Below are 17,320 nucleotides of genomic sequence, written 5' to 3'. Positions count from 1 at the left end.
CTTTTACAAGATCTCACTTAAGTCTTCATTCAAACTCAGCATTCTTCAGCCTTGTACAACTCAACATTACTGGCGTACACAGAACTCCCAGTTATATATGAGGGGATCAGCAATGTTTTTCCAGCAATCACTGTTCTTAAAACTCAGACTGGAGAAACCACATATTTTGACACAGTTTTAGAACAGAATTACTTTTTGAAGATAGATTAATTTTAAAATATTTCTGAAACAACTACAAATCATCACAAACACACTTCTAAAATGAACTGAGGGAAACTAATATGCCCTGAATACAATGTTTCATGGTAAAAGTAAAAGAATGCCCCATTTTGTGTGAACATGAGAAGAAATATAGTTATTGGTACCAGTGAGAAAAAATGTCCTTGACTGGGACAGGATTATATTGAATGGTCTTGGACATTCCATATATATATATAGATACCAACAAGTAAGTTCATTTATTGGGGAAATTTTTCACCCAGCAAGAGAAATAAACCAGGGTCATAAAAAGAACAAGTTTGTCACTACATAAACACACACACACGCAAAATCTGCAATTTTCACTTTTCTTCCACAACTTTGGTACTTTGCATTTTACCTATCTGTTAATATTTTGAAGGAAGGGATTTATATCCACTTTCTATGCAAATATATTCCCCACCACTCCCACCCCTTCCCCTCTTGTTTGAAATTTTTTAATAAAAACACAGAAAAAAAATTTTTTAAGATGTAGAGACTAAATACATTTCAGTGGTCATTCAGAAAAAAGTTTTTGGTACTGTGAAATTCAAACCACAAAAACTATCTTACAGAAATAAAATATATTGCTATGCTTGGGGGGAAAAATGAAATCTTTAACTTAACTTCAGCGAAACTCCTATTTCTTACGGCTTTAATATAGCAACCTGCTAAGTCAAAGAACCTGGAGAATTTTCTACAGATTGCAATTGCTTTAAATTGGAAAGCCAATAGTTTTTTTTTTTTCCTCTTAGTGGCCATCTTTCAAAATATTCCTGTTTTGACAATTAAGAGATACAAAATAAAAATTAATAATTGCAACTTTTTTGCAATTTTTTTTTATTTTAGTACAATTTATGTAGTTTTATTTTAGTACAGTTTATTTTAGTCTTTTTGCAAGAAGTCAAAACATGCACTTCTCAGGCAACAGTCTTTTTGGAAAATCTTTGGAAAAAGTCACATTTAACCCTTTCAAATAGGTAAATACACATGCAAGTCTGCTTTTTTACTGTTCGCTTTAATTTTGATGAAGTTATCCTTTACTTGATCAATGCTTTTTCTGGTAACAAAAAAAGAAAGGCTGAACCATAATTGATAAAAGAAAAAATACACACAAATATTAGTATTTTGGAAGTTTTCTGTGGAGATACAGCCAAATACAGACCACTATGCTTACTAAAATCTTAATGACAAACATGCCTTTCCACACACATCTAAAGGTGAACTGAAGCAAGGAAATTAAATTCTTTAGGGAATATAAGAAGTTTCCTTTTCAGAAGTGTACAAGAACCATTAGTTTGTTAAAAACAGAGGAGAAATTACTGACTTCACTGCTAAGATCAGCTTTACTGTCTTAAAATACTGTTGTCCCAAGTGACCTCAAAAATGAGTAAAAACAGTATGACTATATTGTACAGGGTGTTCCAAGCGATAATCATACTTTCTTTCAACATCTAATATAAAACATAGACATTGTTTTAACAAATATCACTTGGCTGACCTAGAAGATAGGACGAAGGGATAAAAGAGTCACGTCCAATTCCACACGGATCCTCGTCTCGGATTCTGGTTTTTGCACAGTTTACCTTACGAACATGATCCGAGTGACATTTCACAAATTCCTGGATAAATGTTGCTACACTCTGCCAGCAGAGAGACAGGCTGTGTCATGCACAGATCAATAATAGCACTGTGTTTCATCAGCTTCAAAATCAAAAGTGCTTCATCTGGCAAAAGCCACGGCCCTTGAGGATCTGACATATATAAACTGAATCCCCTACACAGGATGCCTACTATGAAAACTGCCAGGGTAAAGACAAGCCTGGTGTGAATACACAGTGAATATATATAAGCATATATTTGTATATACAAATAGGAGTTTTTAACTCTTTTTCATAGATGCAAGAATAAGTACCACAAAGCATCTGCTGAATAATGGAAGTGAAACTATTTAAAATTTTACGATTTCTGACAGCAAAAAAAAACTGCAGTCAAGACATTCCAATATTCAAAACCCATTGAAGAATTACTATGAAATACAAATTGTATGCAAACTGTACACATTTACACAATAGGAATAAAGCACATTTAAATCACTTTTATTAAAAATATACAATACAAATGCTTTTATCAAAGTAGATAGCTCAAGACCCTAAACCATCATTTAAAACTTCCTGTAGTTCTGGCTTCTACTCAGTATAGGCTTTCATAAGGAATCAAAGGAAGCATATGTGTCTCGCTGCTTTCCTTAAGATTATCTTAACCGTATTTCTCAGCTGCAGAGTTGAAGGGAAGAATTTTGCAAGCCAAGTGGAGAAACTGCTGTTCTTCTTATCAAAACTACTATCTATCAGAATGCCTTTTTCTCCACTGCTGTATTGCATAGTAAATTTAGCTTTATTTTCGTCTTTCTCCTCCATAGTTTTTTACCCTAGATAAATCATTATTGGAAAAATGAGTATTCTTATTCTTTGGAAGCCCAGCCTTTAACTCTCATCTTGAGTCCCTTGCAAGATTCAGACTCAATCAAGAGCCTTATAGAACATTGGTTTGACTTTCCTTAAATGATTCGTCCATGCATATATCTTTTCTCCAGAGCTCTACTAAACACATTCTGGGTTTTATCAGAAACTGAGTATCATTGACCAGGAGGGCTCTGTGGAGCAACACATGTGTTTTTTTCTGAACCATTCTTCAGACAAATGAATAAGATGTTACGGAAGTTCATAACAACTTTCCTGTCATTTCCCACACATTCATCTTAACATCACTAAATATTTCCCCTATCTCTGTCTCTTATTTTCTTCAAATATAGGCTTCTTTCTACTCCCTTCCGGAAGATATGCCTACTGCTAACGACGCTACGTAATACCCCTCTATTTTTTTCTTTTTATAATAACTGCCTGGTACCACTGCAGTCGTCTGAAATTTGAATCCCAGTCTCATGTGAAAACACATTCTCCACATTTGTAATAATTGAATTATTATTCAGAATAACCTGTACACTGAATGCAATACCATTCATCTGATTTTATATAGAAGTAGTGGTTTTGTAAAAAGGGAACACAATGGAAGAATTAACATGAAACAGCATAAACATTAAATTATATGTATCTGACAAAAACTGTCTTTCTAAGTTTTCTATGTCAGTTTTCAATATGAATAGTTTGTCAATGGTCAATTATTGCTATATAATGCCACAGACCTCATATCTGGTATAATTATTTGTTGTTATATTTATCAGATCTTCAGTGTCTTTTTCAGTCTTATGCTGCCAGATTAAAGAATCTAAAAACCAAATTTATTTTTTCTTAGGTATTTAAACTCACGGTACTTCTTAATTTCCTCTTTGACAACCTCAAATTGTTCTCTGTAATGGCATATTTTCCAATTTTTCTCATGACTCTTCTTCGCATCCACTGCCATCAGGATCTTGAATTATGGTTATTAGAGCTGGACAGAGAGCATTCTCAGAGCAGCCAAATCAGCGCCAAGACCAAAGAAAATATACTTTCTCTGTTCCTGCTGAACAATCTCCAGTTTATACATTCAGTGTTTTCCACTGTAGCACTGGGAATTCTTGTTCAACTCACCCTCTAGTAGGACTCTCATTTTTCTGTTTCCCAGGAGCTATCCTTTCAGCTATTCTTGTATGAACATGAACTTGAGCTTGAGGAAGGTATTGGTTTTCACTATGACGTAATTATTTCCTCATTAAAAACACTGTGAGGTAGTGGTGGTCTATACTTTACAGTCAACCTCTGGTAGATGACTGAAAGTTTAGAAATGACTAGACCTATCCTCTTGCACTGGCTTGATACATTGTCACTAATTAAAAAAAATCATTAAAAGATTTTATATCTTAAACAAACAGCAGAAGTATTGTCACACATTTTCATAATAGATCCAAATAAAATAGATGCACACAGTATAAACCATTATCTTGAGGAAAAATCACATTATCATTCATGTGAGGGATCAACTAAAAATTAATTTCATGGTACGTGAGACTACGAACCAGTGAAAATCATTAAGTGCTATTTATATGCACCAACTTAAGCAGTGAATTTACACATTTAGTCTACACTGTGTAGACTGTGTAGCCAGTCTGTATACTGGACTGGCTAATTCAAAATAAAACCTTGTATTAAATAAAACCAATTATGGTTTTATTTATGTAAATAAATGTCCTGTGTAAATTTTAGAAGAAATGATCATGATGGCACAAAGGCACAGAACAAAAAAGAGCGTATGGGCTTGTAAGATCTACACATAATTTCAGGTTTTAGAACAATGTTATCAATCCCCAAATCCTACTCCTTTATTGAGAAACTCACCTCCTCAAATGAGGAACAAAACCATATATTAACTATTCTCCTGTTACATACATCTATCTCTTGTACAGTATCAAGCACCCTGTTTCCTATCTCCCCTGGAGACTGAAAAAATGTATCAGGAAGGTAAAATTATTTCACAGATTAGGAGAGGAGCAAAGGAATGGTAGAGCGTAAGAAAATCAAGACCTCTCTATTGAAAACATGAAGAAATGAAAAATACTTCCCCAATTTACTGGGCTTCTTGAAAACTTTTTGTAAGAATGTAATCAGGAAAACCGTTATGTAGGCTTGGGAAAGAGAGGACTATTAGATAAAAAAACATAATGAAATGGACAATTACAAACAGATGGAGAGGATTCAATTTCAAGGTACAATATCGGGCTGACAGAAACACAAGACATCTGTTTCCTGCCTTTTTGCAGGACCCGTAAAGAACAGCACAAACAGGTGCTATCACACAGCATATGACAATACTAAATTATACTATATTAAAAATGGTATGCAACTACTTATCTACTGTAAATTCTTATAACTTCAAAACGGCTGGTATTCAAAAATACCAGCAATATTTCGTTTTACCACCATGAAAGTACTTAGAAACCTAGAAGTCTTGATATTGCATTGAATTCATATGGAAATTCGCAAGTGCTTTAGAATGGTTAGGGAAATCAGTTTCATAATTAATACTGGTAGTTACTAATAATGAATAATTACTGGAAGACTCCAGTGAGTAAAATGAGAGTATAGATATACTTGCATCCTGAAGTGGCTCATATATAAAAATCCATGAGAAAAACAGATCACCTCTTGTCATTAACTTCCTGAAAACAAATGTCTTTTTTTTTTTCCTTTCTGGTGAGATTTGAGGGTAAATATATATTATCTCATAAAATCATATAATGTTCGCTATTGCCGCCCTAAATATTAATTGATAAAAACTGGCTGTGCAATTCAAATGGCAGTCAGGGAACACCATGATGAGATCTTGATCTTGTAAGAAAATCTTGCAGAACAATTCTTTCAAAAATGAGGATCCATGGGATTTTAGATAACAGAACAAGTTTTACAACCTTATCTAATTCTAAACATAATTTTAATTAAGTGAGCAGATTTCACTGAATCGAACAAGACCATTCCTGTACTTGAATATCTATTCCCCTTTTCCAGTCAAAACTCTAGCAAATGACTTTTTTTTCCTATGTCAGCATCTCAAGCAAAAGTGGGATTTGGCTTTTGAGTACAAGCAAAGCCTAAGTTATAAGACAGTTGCAGGAGAAATTGTCTTTGCCTGAAGTGAATCAAAACTAAAAATACTTTTAAGAAGGGACAAATTGCTTACAAAATTGCGAAGTATTAAAATTGTCAATTTTTACAATGATGCCAAGAGTTCTCCTAGATTTATCCTTTTATCTTTAAAGGTTTCTAGAGAAAGGATAGAAATATTTCACAGGTGCTAGGAACAGAGCTATCCTAAGAAGTACCTTGTAAAGCAAACAGGAGATACATGTGATTGGGGTTAAGCAGTTAAATCTTTCCATCAAAGACCACTCATAAGAAGAATTTAGTAAAAAAGGCAGGACGAAAGGAAATCCTATTACAGGGACAGTTAGCTGGAGCTTTGTCAGGGACCCAAATGGCATCTAACTGAGGAAAATTTGAAAAAAAAAAGATATGAAATGACTTCTAGCTTTTTGGTCTAATAATAAGATTCACTATACAAGAAAAGATGATTAGTGAATCATGAGAAAGAAGAAAAATAAGCTCTATGCTACGTGAAATCTATAAAACAAAATTACAGATCAAATCTTTCAGTGTTTACTGTAATGCACATACAAGTATATCCTACTGCAGTATTATCACACTTACATACATACATGTATATATACTATCACTATTTATAACCTTACAAGAAAATAGAAATCCTAACAATAGAAATGTTTTTTTCTTCTTTTACTTCCTAGGATTATATTTTTTGGATTTCTACACATTGTGAAAATACAAACAATATTGTATTGGTTATATTCTATGATCTCTATGCAGTACCAATATTTTTTTCTTCACAATTTATCCAGTCTCCAACTTAGTTCATTCTGACATGAAGATAATACAGATCTCAGTTCTAGTTCTTGCCAACCATTCTCTTTAATTTATGAATGAGATTCATTTCCTACATGCAATGTACTTCAACCATTGTTCATCAATAAATTCAACATGTCTATTGTAATTTTTCTTCAGAGATCAATAGAAATGTAAAGGGTATTTTGTTTTATTTTTATTTTGTAATGAAATCATGGTTTCATGATAAATACATTTTACAGTGTAATTCTGTAACAGGAACTGACTTAAGAATGTGCTAAGTTTTTGGTGCAGTAAACTGCTATGAATAGCCATGATTTTGTTTTGAGTACACACATTTAAAAAGGACAGTTACTTTCACATACGCCATTTAGCAATTCTTCATTTTATGTTCAAAATGGACTCTTCCATTAGAGTAAAAAACTAAAACTTGAGAAATATTTTATGTCAGTGGTAATACTGGATCATTAGTTTATCAAGGGAAAAATTTCTAGGCAGAATTTTAGATGGGAATTGAAAAGAGGTGAATTTCATTCTCATAGAGTAACATAATATTATCTGTCCTCATTTTCACTCTTCATAAGTCTGAGATCCTTGCTGATTTTCAATTTACTAGGCTCAGCAAAGCTCTAGCAAAACCAAATCTCACTAATTTATAATGCATCTTAACCTTTCCTGCTCAATATTGTCAATTCAGTGCCTTCAAAAACTACACATAAGCTTCAGATTTTGAACTTTAATGTCTGAACATAAAATCGTAGTTTGAAATACATTACAGATAATTTTTCCAGGATATTAGTAATATTGCGATTTAAGTCTGTAACACAGTGGCTAGGTTCAGAAAGGATGACTTTGAAGAATATATTAACTGAGCGTGTGGTCCAAACTTTCAATTATCTTCTGTAACTGCAAAGAAGTCTCTCTATACACACATGCAATATGAGAAAAAAACATGGCATTTACATACAAACCAATTTTGAGAGGACTTCCGTCTCATACTGGTACACAGTTTAGTTCAATTAGTCCAACCTTTCCTGTCCTAGACTGTCCTTGCAAACTCTACAAAGGTCAGAAAGTATTTCATCACCACTAGGTTATCACAGTTCCTCCCCTTTTGCTTGGCTTCTTCAATTCTGTTTTAATTTAACTGAAGTAGAAAAGAAAAATACATTTTTACTTTAAAAATATGTATTTTTAAATCTTTATTTTGTTATAACTATTCTGCCCAAATGTCACAGCTCCTGCAAATTAAAAAACACTACTCTTATTCAAAGCAGTTAGGAAAGGAAAGCCCCAAATCTGTGGGCTTACAAAGGTGAAGGGCTGGGGGGGAGCAAGAAAATACATTTTTCCTTGCTTTGTTTTTGGAAGCATTTTTTTTTCCTAAACAGTTTAATATAATTCTGTGATTATCTTGTGCTAAATAGGATATATTTCGATTTTTTTTTTATTATTTATTTTGATTTCTATGAGGGAAAAACCAAGACATTCCAGACTGAAGTTTGCTCTGAAAGAAAGGGGTATTGTCAAGAAGGGCAGAAAAACATATAATTTTTACTGATTTCTTTTCGCATTTCATTTATTAGAATTTATTAGACCACTATAGCAATACTATTTTATACTTAGATTTCTATATATAGAAATCAGAATTCCAGCATATACCCCTAAGCAGTAAATCTCTGGGATAATCTTTCATTAAGATATACTTTATATGCTTAATTTTAAGTTGGCAGAATTTTAATTCTTATAAAATATTCTACTAAAATTTATCATTCTCATATTCTGTATGTATGATTATTACCGTCTGACAGACATCATGAAAAACACCTTTTTATGTTATTGGAAGGGAGAACAACATAGCTATGTAACTTAGAAAAGATGACCCGAAATGCTTAGGTTTCCTCATGAATTTAATAAAAATAAAAAAACCCTGAAATGTTCCAGAATGTTCATAGATTTCCATGCACACAAAAAGATATAACCAGGATATGTGTATAAATGTTTTCAGAAAATATCTAACTGGACAATGATTTAATAACCAAAAAAAAAAAAAAAAAGCCACACACAATTCCTTAGAACAAAACTGAAGAAATTCCCAAAGCATGTTTTAACTTTTTTCACTTACTACAGCAGAATTAAAAGAAATTATATTTCAAAATTTCAAGATTATTCCTCAAATATTCTTTTAAGACAAACACAAGCTTAAAACTAACCTCATACAAACAACATCTTTAAAATAATACAATGAAAAAGTATGACTATTTAAAAATCTCTTTAAGAAAACTAGATTCAAGATGAGATCTTGTTGTAAATGATACTGTTAGAGTCAGTTATTTACAGTGTGTCTGACCTGATGTCCATTCTCTTTTTCACTGCCACTGCATTTACTGCAATTAAATTTATAGTGATATTCATATCTGGATACCACAGTAAGAGCTAAGCTTCGGTGCTGAACTGGAAGATGCAGCCCTGAATTCTAAGCTATTCAGTCAACTTAAGATAGTCAAAAGAATATGCAGAGAAAATTACAAACACAGACAAACTTTGAAGAATAAGAGGCCTTCTGTAGCCATATTCTCTTTTGCTTTTTATGTTTACCCCTTCCTAATTTTGAGATAATCCACCAAATCAACATACGTTTGAGAAACAAACTTTATTTTAAAGGCACAATAGGAGTCCAGAAAATAATAGTTCCTCTAAGAAATCTAAGAAAACTGAATGGTTGAAGTTTTGAGAGATCTCTATCTGAGCTACAGCTACATCTTAAAAGAAAAAGATTCATTTCAACAATAAACTAGCTAGAAATTTACAAGAATGCATCTGAAGCGTCACCTTAACCTCCCCATTACCCTGTGATGGATCTGTCTGTAGCTGACTGGTTGGTTTATTCCCATTCTCTGAGATTCAGTTACCCTGCTGAAGCAGACTTTACATAGGCACTTTGCTAACAGAACTCTGCAGATTCCTAATGAGAACCATTAAGAAGTGCAGCTCTTCCTGTAGCACCATGTTAAAAACTCTGAAGAACTGTTGTAAAAGATCCTATGGTACTTTTGAGCAGTGGATTTACTTATATTGCAATATCATTTTCTTTTTTTGTTCCATACTTTTTTTTTTGTATTCAGTATACTTAGTCTGAACTGAATAACAACCCTACTGCACAAAAGCAATTATCATTACTCAGCCAAATGCAATAAATATGCTTCTGTGAGCAGCCACCCAGTGATAGAAATTAGTAGAGGGGGGAATAAATCTTAGAAAAAAAGTTTTCCTGAATATTTTCAATAAATTCCTGTCTGACATTTTTCTTAGAAACTACAGAAATATTAAATCCCTTTGGTTCTACATTAAGTATCAACTCCAGCTGTGATTTCTACACTGATTGCAAAATGTAACTACTGTACTTCTGAACAGACGGTCTTGACTCAGTGTCGACGGGAATCCTTAGAGAATGCAAGCTTTGATTCTCACATGTGCAGTCACTTTACAGTCATTTTGCAAAAATATGCACAAAATTGCTTTTTGAAAAAAAGCATAAAAAAAAGCAAGAGATCTACATTTCTGCAATGAGTTTATAAAATAAGAACTTAAAATCCAGAAATCTTAATGTTTGTCTAAATTAGACAGACAATTCCTACATTAGACAAACATCCACACACATATACATATGACTGACATACATATATATATATATATATATACACGCTGAGTCTTCAATAGAAACACATGAAAGTACATAGGTAAAGGTAATCTGAAAATCAACAGCCAATCCTTAGGTTGTATGGACTGCAAAGTCTGGTTCAAAATGAACATCTGGAACATTTAAATCTCAAATCCACAGTTGATCTTCCAGCATTAGATTCCTTAGGGATTATAAAGAAGGACTCACCATGTAAACATCTGTCCTGGTCTGTTGAAGGATTTATGTCTTTATCTAAATTCAGGCAATACAATCGTGTTGTCCAAATCCATGATGTTAATATTCACATTTGCTAGAACACTACATGTAAATTAACCCACAACCGTGAATTTGTTCTTAATGTAAGGTTACTCAGGACCATTATGATTACATATGTAAATTTATATTTAGATATTCACAAAGCTGACAATGTTAAAGAGCTTCTCTCTCCCTGAATCTGGGTATTATTTCAATCTTCTACTTTTCTACATTTTTTCCCTTTTTTTCCCCCACTATCTGTTCAAGAAAATTGCAGAATCTAAAATAACAGTGGAAAAATAAGAACTTACTGATATTCTTAGTAGTGAAAAAGAGTGTTTTTTAAATGTTATTTCCCTTACAATATCTTAAAACTTCCCTGCTACTAAATATTTCTTACAAAACACACAAAAAAAACCCAAGTCATTTGATCTGTCTGAGCCATGGTTCTCTCTCTAAAATGTGCATGTACCCTGCAGTGACTGTGGAGGTTCTTTACCTCCTTAATTTCCACTTGGCAAGTAGCCCAAGCCTCTGCTTAAAATTTCCCACTTGGTAGCACTACCATGGCACCTGAAGAGTAATTAGTTGTAAAAAAGGGAATTTGAATTGGTTGCTGAGAAGGAAAAAAATGTGCATGCCTAATACAGATTTTTCCTTGAGTACCTGCAACACCATTTATTTATTTTTGCTTAGAATGCACCACCCTTCAAATAGACCAGTCACCAAAAAACATTGTTTTTTTCAGAACAACTTTTCTTTTTACTTTTCGGAAACAGTGAAAGAAAACTGGTTTGGTTTTGAGACATAATATTTCACTTTTGAGTAAGTGCCTTATACTATAGCAGCAACTATTTTCATGTAAATACTGTCTTTTTTGACTTTTTTTATTAAGCACTATATTGTGATAATTACCCTTTTCACACTAGTTTTAACATTGCTCTCCTATGCACACCTACAGAATTCTAAGAAAGTAAGTCATGAAGAAGTCTGAGAAAGCAGAATATTCAACTCAAATCACATATACAACTGTCTGTGAAGTTTATACAATCTATGAAACTTTGCATTATGATATTGATCATGAAATAGGGAGATCTCCTTTGGTTCCAATGACCTTGGAAACTCCTTTTGAACAATTCATTAACTCTATATAGTTATGCAAAATGAGGTACAGAAATGAGGTTTTTCCTTCTCTAGAAATTAGCAGCTCCCCAGCCCTAAGAAAGTGAAAAGTGCTGCTCCTGATACTGCTTCTGCCTTCTGTGCAATGAGGGAAATGCAGAGAACTTTGAGGAGGAGGGGATTTGATTTCTTTTTTAATGTCTGCCTCCTTCCAGCAAGTCCATCTGTTGTAGCACTATAATTCTGGAAGCAGGATGTGTGTGTGACCAACAGGAGACACTTACTGCAAAAGTGTTTGTTGATTCAGCTCTATAAAGGGCAGGCCAATCACTACAGTACGAATAGAAAAGAATTCCAGCTGAGGAGCTGCATATAGATTAACACATGCAGAGACAAAAAAAAAAAAAAGAATATATATATACGTATATCTACAAGCACAGGGAAAACAAGAAAGAAACAATAGTACAGGAAAAGAATAAACAGCAATGAATGCTAAAGTAAAGAAGGAAGTTGGTATTTTTTGAGCAGTTAACCTAACACTTTAGCAGGTTTAGGTTTCACAGATCTTGTTTTCTAGCTTTTCACCTAGACAGGAAAGGCTGGGTTTAAACAGATATAGTTTGAGAGACCTTTGGACGGAAACTCCAGTTGCCCTGAACATTCCACGCCTGGAGGCAGCTGGTTTCTCCAAAGCTGGCTGCTCTTCTGATAAGAATGAGTGCCAGGTCATGTGGATGAGCAGAAGCTCAGGAAAGTTACCAGAGATGCAACCAACCACAAACTTACAGTAGGGTTTCCCTCCTTCATTTGAATGTCAGTAAAATATCCATGTGAAAATCTTTCACAGAAGGATTAATCAACTGGAATGATACAACAGTAAAGCAAGCCCCTCAAATAAAATTTATAGATAACAACTGGTTAAGAATCTTATATAGAACATGTTGATGACATTTTATAATTTTGATCATAACATGGTAACTGACAAAGAAAATCCTAACAAAACACTCAACCTTTTCATAATTCCATAGAACAAAGTAGAAATTAATCTGAACCTCATAAGACACCATAATGAAAAGTGTTTACCTGTATGGTCTGTTTACAAGTTTGAAGTCTTTGATCAGCCAAATGTAGCTGGGCTGCTAGTTTTTCATTGGCTTCTTTAAGTTCTTTTGAAGAAGATACTGCTGTCTTTTTTTCATTTTGTAGAACAGCTACCTGCTGCTGCAATGACTTAATTCTTTCCCGCAACAGAGCAGCAGAGTAGCCTGGTCTCTGAACTATGGTATTTCTCCTTTTTTCTCTGTTCACTAAACATAAAATGCGATGCTTTTAAAATGACAGATCATCATGGATAGGATAACATTTTTATTTTATTTTGGCCATTCAGAACACTGTTCTAGCCTCTGCAATATTTCTGTAGAACATCATATGCATACTTCTCAGTGAGCAAACTAATAAATTAATTCAGTTGACTTATAAATGTTTGGTGTTCTTCCTTTTCTAAGTACCAACATGGCAAACTGAACACATATTTGTATTGTGGCTCAGGTTTCTACCTGGAGCACTACCAGAAGCAAAGATTTCAGTGTCTGTGAACAGATTTTTTAAGGTCTAAGCCAAATCTACATTATTTTGTCTAGTGCTGTGTTTGTAATAAAGGACAAACAAGAACAAAAGTACCAAAAAGCCGAATTAGTCAGCAATTTCAACACACAGAGCTTAATTAAAATAGAATATACCTTAAGAGAGCGAAAAGATGTGGTTTGACAGTCACTTTTTGTATAATGATTTCATTCTAAAATAAAAAGTAAATATTTGAAAACTTGTCCACATAAATTTTATAATTTTGTCAGGCAAATCCTGCAACAGCAAATAGCTGGGTTTTTGCAGAATCACAGCACAGGTACTGGAAAACCAAGCAGAAATGCTTTGCCAATCTTTATGAACTTGCCAAAAATACATATTTATTCCTACCTTTGTTTAGAACTGATGGATGAGCTGTTATGAGATAGTAGATCTTCTTCCTTTTGGAATGCCTGTTTCCTTCGTCCTTATTTTGTGAATGACCCTAAAAAAAAAATGATAGCATGAAGCTTAGCTTTCCTGACACATCCAACACAAAACTCTTAAGTTTCCCACTTTGGACCGAAGCATCAAAAATTGCTTCCAGAAATATATAAAAAAAAAATCTATTGAATTACAATGTGAAAAGCAGTTCTACAATAACAGACTGAGTACAAATTTCTGCCTCTCCCATCAAATGTATGAGCTCCAGGTGCATGCAGGTGCAGGAAAACAACATTTTGAAAGAACCTCAAATGCAAAATAGTCAGTCATTAATGCCTGCATTTCTTTTTAAATAAAGTATGAATTTATTATTAGGAAAAGGATGATGTGTACTCCTTTTTTTTTTCAAGATACTATAGTAAAAAACAGAATAATCATTTCCTAAGGAGAAAGATCAGTTTACACAATGAGTCTTACCTGGAAGATATATGAATAAATATCTTGAATATACATCATGGTCATACACTTGAACATACTTATAACTTCTGTGTCTGCACTGAGTTTAACAAGAATCACCTGCATGCATTTTAAATTATCTGTCTCCATTTGAAAAATATGATGTTCCCTGAACCTATCAAATGTTCAACTGGCACAAGCAGACGCTTAAGAACAATGCTCCTTGTAATCTGTAAAATGAAAATGGCCAGAGCACGCCTGACTCCAAAATGAAATTAGTAGTTTCCTGGCTCTCAAATCCCAGAGTATTTTGAAAGTTACCGTTTCGGAATTCTCCACGGTTCAAATGATTTTTAAAGCCTTCAGCTCCTAATTTCTATGCTGATAACGTATTACATATTTCTGGAAATAACTAAAATAGTAACGATCAATTTTAACGATGATTAAAAGCTCTTAATCAGTTATGTTTTTTCCTCCATGGTCAGAGGACTCTACAAAAACTGAAGGGCATGTCTAGATGACTGATGCTGGTTATCCAATACCATTTTTGTTGAGATGGTGATAATTTACTAGAGAATGGCATTCTCTAATGATGGCATTCTCTAATGTTGATGACCAAAACAACCACAACTGTATTTAAAATCTCCATTCCAGGCAACAACTCTAAGCATATACGCAGTAACTCTGCTGATAACACATATTGACAATAACTTCATATGGGGCAAAGCATTTGTGCCAATGAGTGATCTTATGTCTAACACTAGATGTGGCTCAGGACTTAGTAGGTTGCACTTTAGGAGCTTCTCTGGCCTTCCTTTACGTACCTCTCTTTACATACCACTACCCAATTGGAGTGATCCCCTCAGGAGCAATTGGAGATTTTTGGTGATATTGGTATACTGGTGCTCTTCACAGTACTGCATCAAAGCAGGGAACACCAAGAACCATGAATGCTAAAATTTTGCCATCTTTCATCCTCTTACCTTATTTTCAAGTGCTTTTTCTGCAACAATATATCTGCTTAAGCATATTTGGTTTCTTAAGACAACTTGTGATGCTTCTGGATGCTGCAAGTCCTACAGCCTGTATGATAAAATAATGTATCTGTCTTTTCCCTTAAGAACAGAGCTCAAATCCCTACATGGCTTAATGCGAGCAAAGAGGTACTGGCCATATAGGTACTAGTAGGCAAGAGACAGAGGAGTCTCTGAGATGCTCTGCCAATTACATTCTCACTGGGGAGTGGAAGGAGACAATAGCACATGACACTAGTTTCACATATACCCTTGCACCTGCTCTTACTCTCTATTCTACACCCAGAGATGGTTGCAGATCCTTCCAAACAAAACTTGTTTTGCAAGACCAGAGAGGCTTTATTTACTTTCAAACTGTGGAGGATGACTATGAAAATCTGATGTTTTCAAGTTTTTTACTATATTACAGCATATAATTTAGTGCTGTTTGAAAACTAGCTGCAAATTCTGTAAAGTGATGTTTCAGTATTGTTTTGCAAATTGAGAAATATCAATATCTGCTTGCATTCTAAATTCCATGCTGCAAAGTGATTTATTAGGCAATCACCAGAAGAGGTGCATTAGACACTATTCACTTGTCCAAAAACGAGTTGTACCAATTGTATGGAGGCTTTCAAGACCTGGGAAGAAACTAGCTGGCCCTGTTCTGCAAGAGAATAGCACATAGATACTTGGAGTTAGTCAAGGGATTTTCTTCCCAGACAATGAATGTAAATAGTGTCACTGCCCTAAAGAAACTTAGCAGCACACTTTCCTCTAGACAGAATCTCTTGGGCAGAACTGGAGCAAAAAGCATCTTGCCAAGCTGGGGACAATCCTCTGCTTACACCAATCTGGAAAGTGTTGATAGTTGATTCATGAGTGAGAATTTTGCTGGAAGGAAGGAGGATCTTGCTGATCTCTTGCTATGAGCTAGGTCACCCTGTTCTTTTTGTCTTATCTGATTGAGAGGGAGTTTAATAGGGTGGCTGTGGCATTCTTTGCTTGGACTGGAAGACAACAGGACTAGTTTACAGCAGCTTTAAATATTTTAGTTAGCTTTTGAACTCCTGGTACTCCCTCCAAATACTTTTGCAGCCACTGTTCCGGAAATCCTAAATGATATTGCAACTCTACTCAATGAGTATCTGAAAGCACAAGATTTTCTTTTCTGGTGACAATGAGAGTCAAGTTCAGTGATATGGTAATAGTAGTCATCATATATACTACTAAGTATCAATCCTTTGTATAACAGAACAAAACAAGTTACAATATACCTTTTTATTATATCGCTGACTTTTGCCTTTTAAATAAGACCTGTTGCAAAGCATCTGGCTTTCTTTTATTTGTTTTTTCTCCTGTTGTTTAGTCCTGTCTGTCAGTGAATCAATATTTTCCATGGTTTCCATAATCACTGTTCCCAAACACTCAGAAGTTGGTATTTCAGAGTCACTAGAACAGCACATTTGGGAAAACAAAAGAAAACAAAGTTAAAAGTTAGTGATGACAGTTAAAAGTTTCAAAAAGTCATTAAGTGACCAGGAAGAAAAGACCACAAGCAGCAGAACTATTTTAACAAAGAAACTAAAATATAACCCAGGTGATATTCATTTGGCTCATTCAATAGGTATTTACAAATATGATAAAAGGTGAAATTTCAAAATGCCTTATCAAATACGAAAGGGGATACAGTGTACACTGCTTGGAGTACTAAGCTAATAGCTACCTCTCAAAGAACCAGGCTTTTGTTACAGCATGCAAATTACACATTTGAAAAAAAATAGTTGGTAGTACGTCCATATTCTGTGAATAGCTCATAAGTATATATCAAGTTTCTATTTCATTTTGATCTGTGCTAACAGAACAACAAATACAGAGTATTTATATTTAACTGAGTAACATTTTGTTTCAGTTGAACTTTATTTATGCTGTTGACTAGGACGAACTTGGAAGTTACACTTCAGTGAAATCTCTATCTAGCTACTTTTTGGAGATCTCCTAGCTCCCGAAAGCTAGGGAACTAGTTCTGAAATGTATGTTCTACTTTAAAGCCCTCCCTAAAACTGCTATCTGATGATAAACAATGAATGTGCTCTTAACTTTCAGGAGTTCTCTGCCTTTCTCCCTTTTTTTTT

At 34.0% G+C, this 17,320-nt stretch overlaps 1 protein-coding gene across 1 annotated transcript in view; it reads right to left on the bottom strand.

The window, feature by feature from the left end:
• Positions 1-17,320, bottom strand: part of CNTLN (centlein) — a 175,239-nt gene that overhangs the window by 44,354 nt on the left and 113,565 nt on the right. Inside the window, exons 16-18 of the mRNA XM_088532025.1 lie at positions 16,463-16,637; positions 13,684-13,777; positions 12,793-13,016 (exon numbers count right to left, since the gene is read on the bottom strand). Of these exons, the coding sequence (XP_088388151.1) occupies positions 12,793-13,016; positions 13,684-13,777; positions 16,463-16,637 (493 nt within the window). The remainder of the gene's footprint in view (positions 1-12,792; positions 13,017-13,683; positions 13,778-16,462; positions 16,638-17,320) is intronic.

The sequence above is a fragment of the Tinamus guttatus genome, unplaced genomic scaffold, assembly GCF_059628265.1.
Source record: "Tinamus guttatus ecotype Peru unplaced genomic scaffold, ASM5962826v1 Tinamus_guttatus_pri_ptg000450l, whole genome shotgun sequence".
Lineage (NCBI taxonomy): Eukaryota > Metazoa > Chordata > Aves > Tinamiformes > Tinamidae > Tinamus > Tinamus guttatus.
Note: the sequence above shows the minus strand (reverse complement) of the source record. Positions and strands in the feature narration are given on the sequence as shown.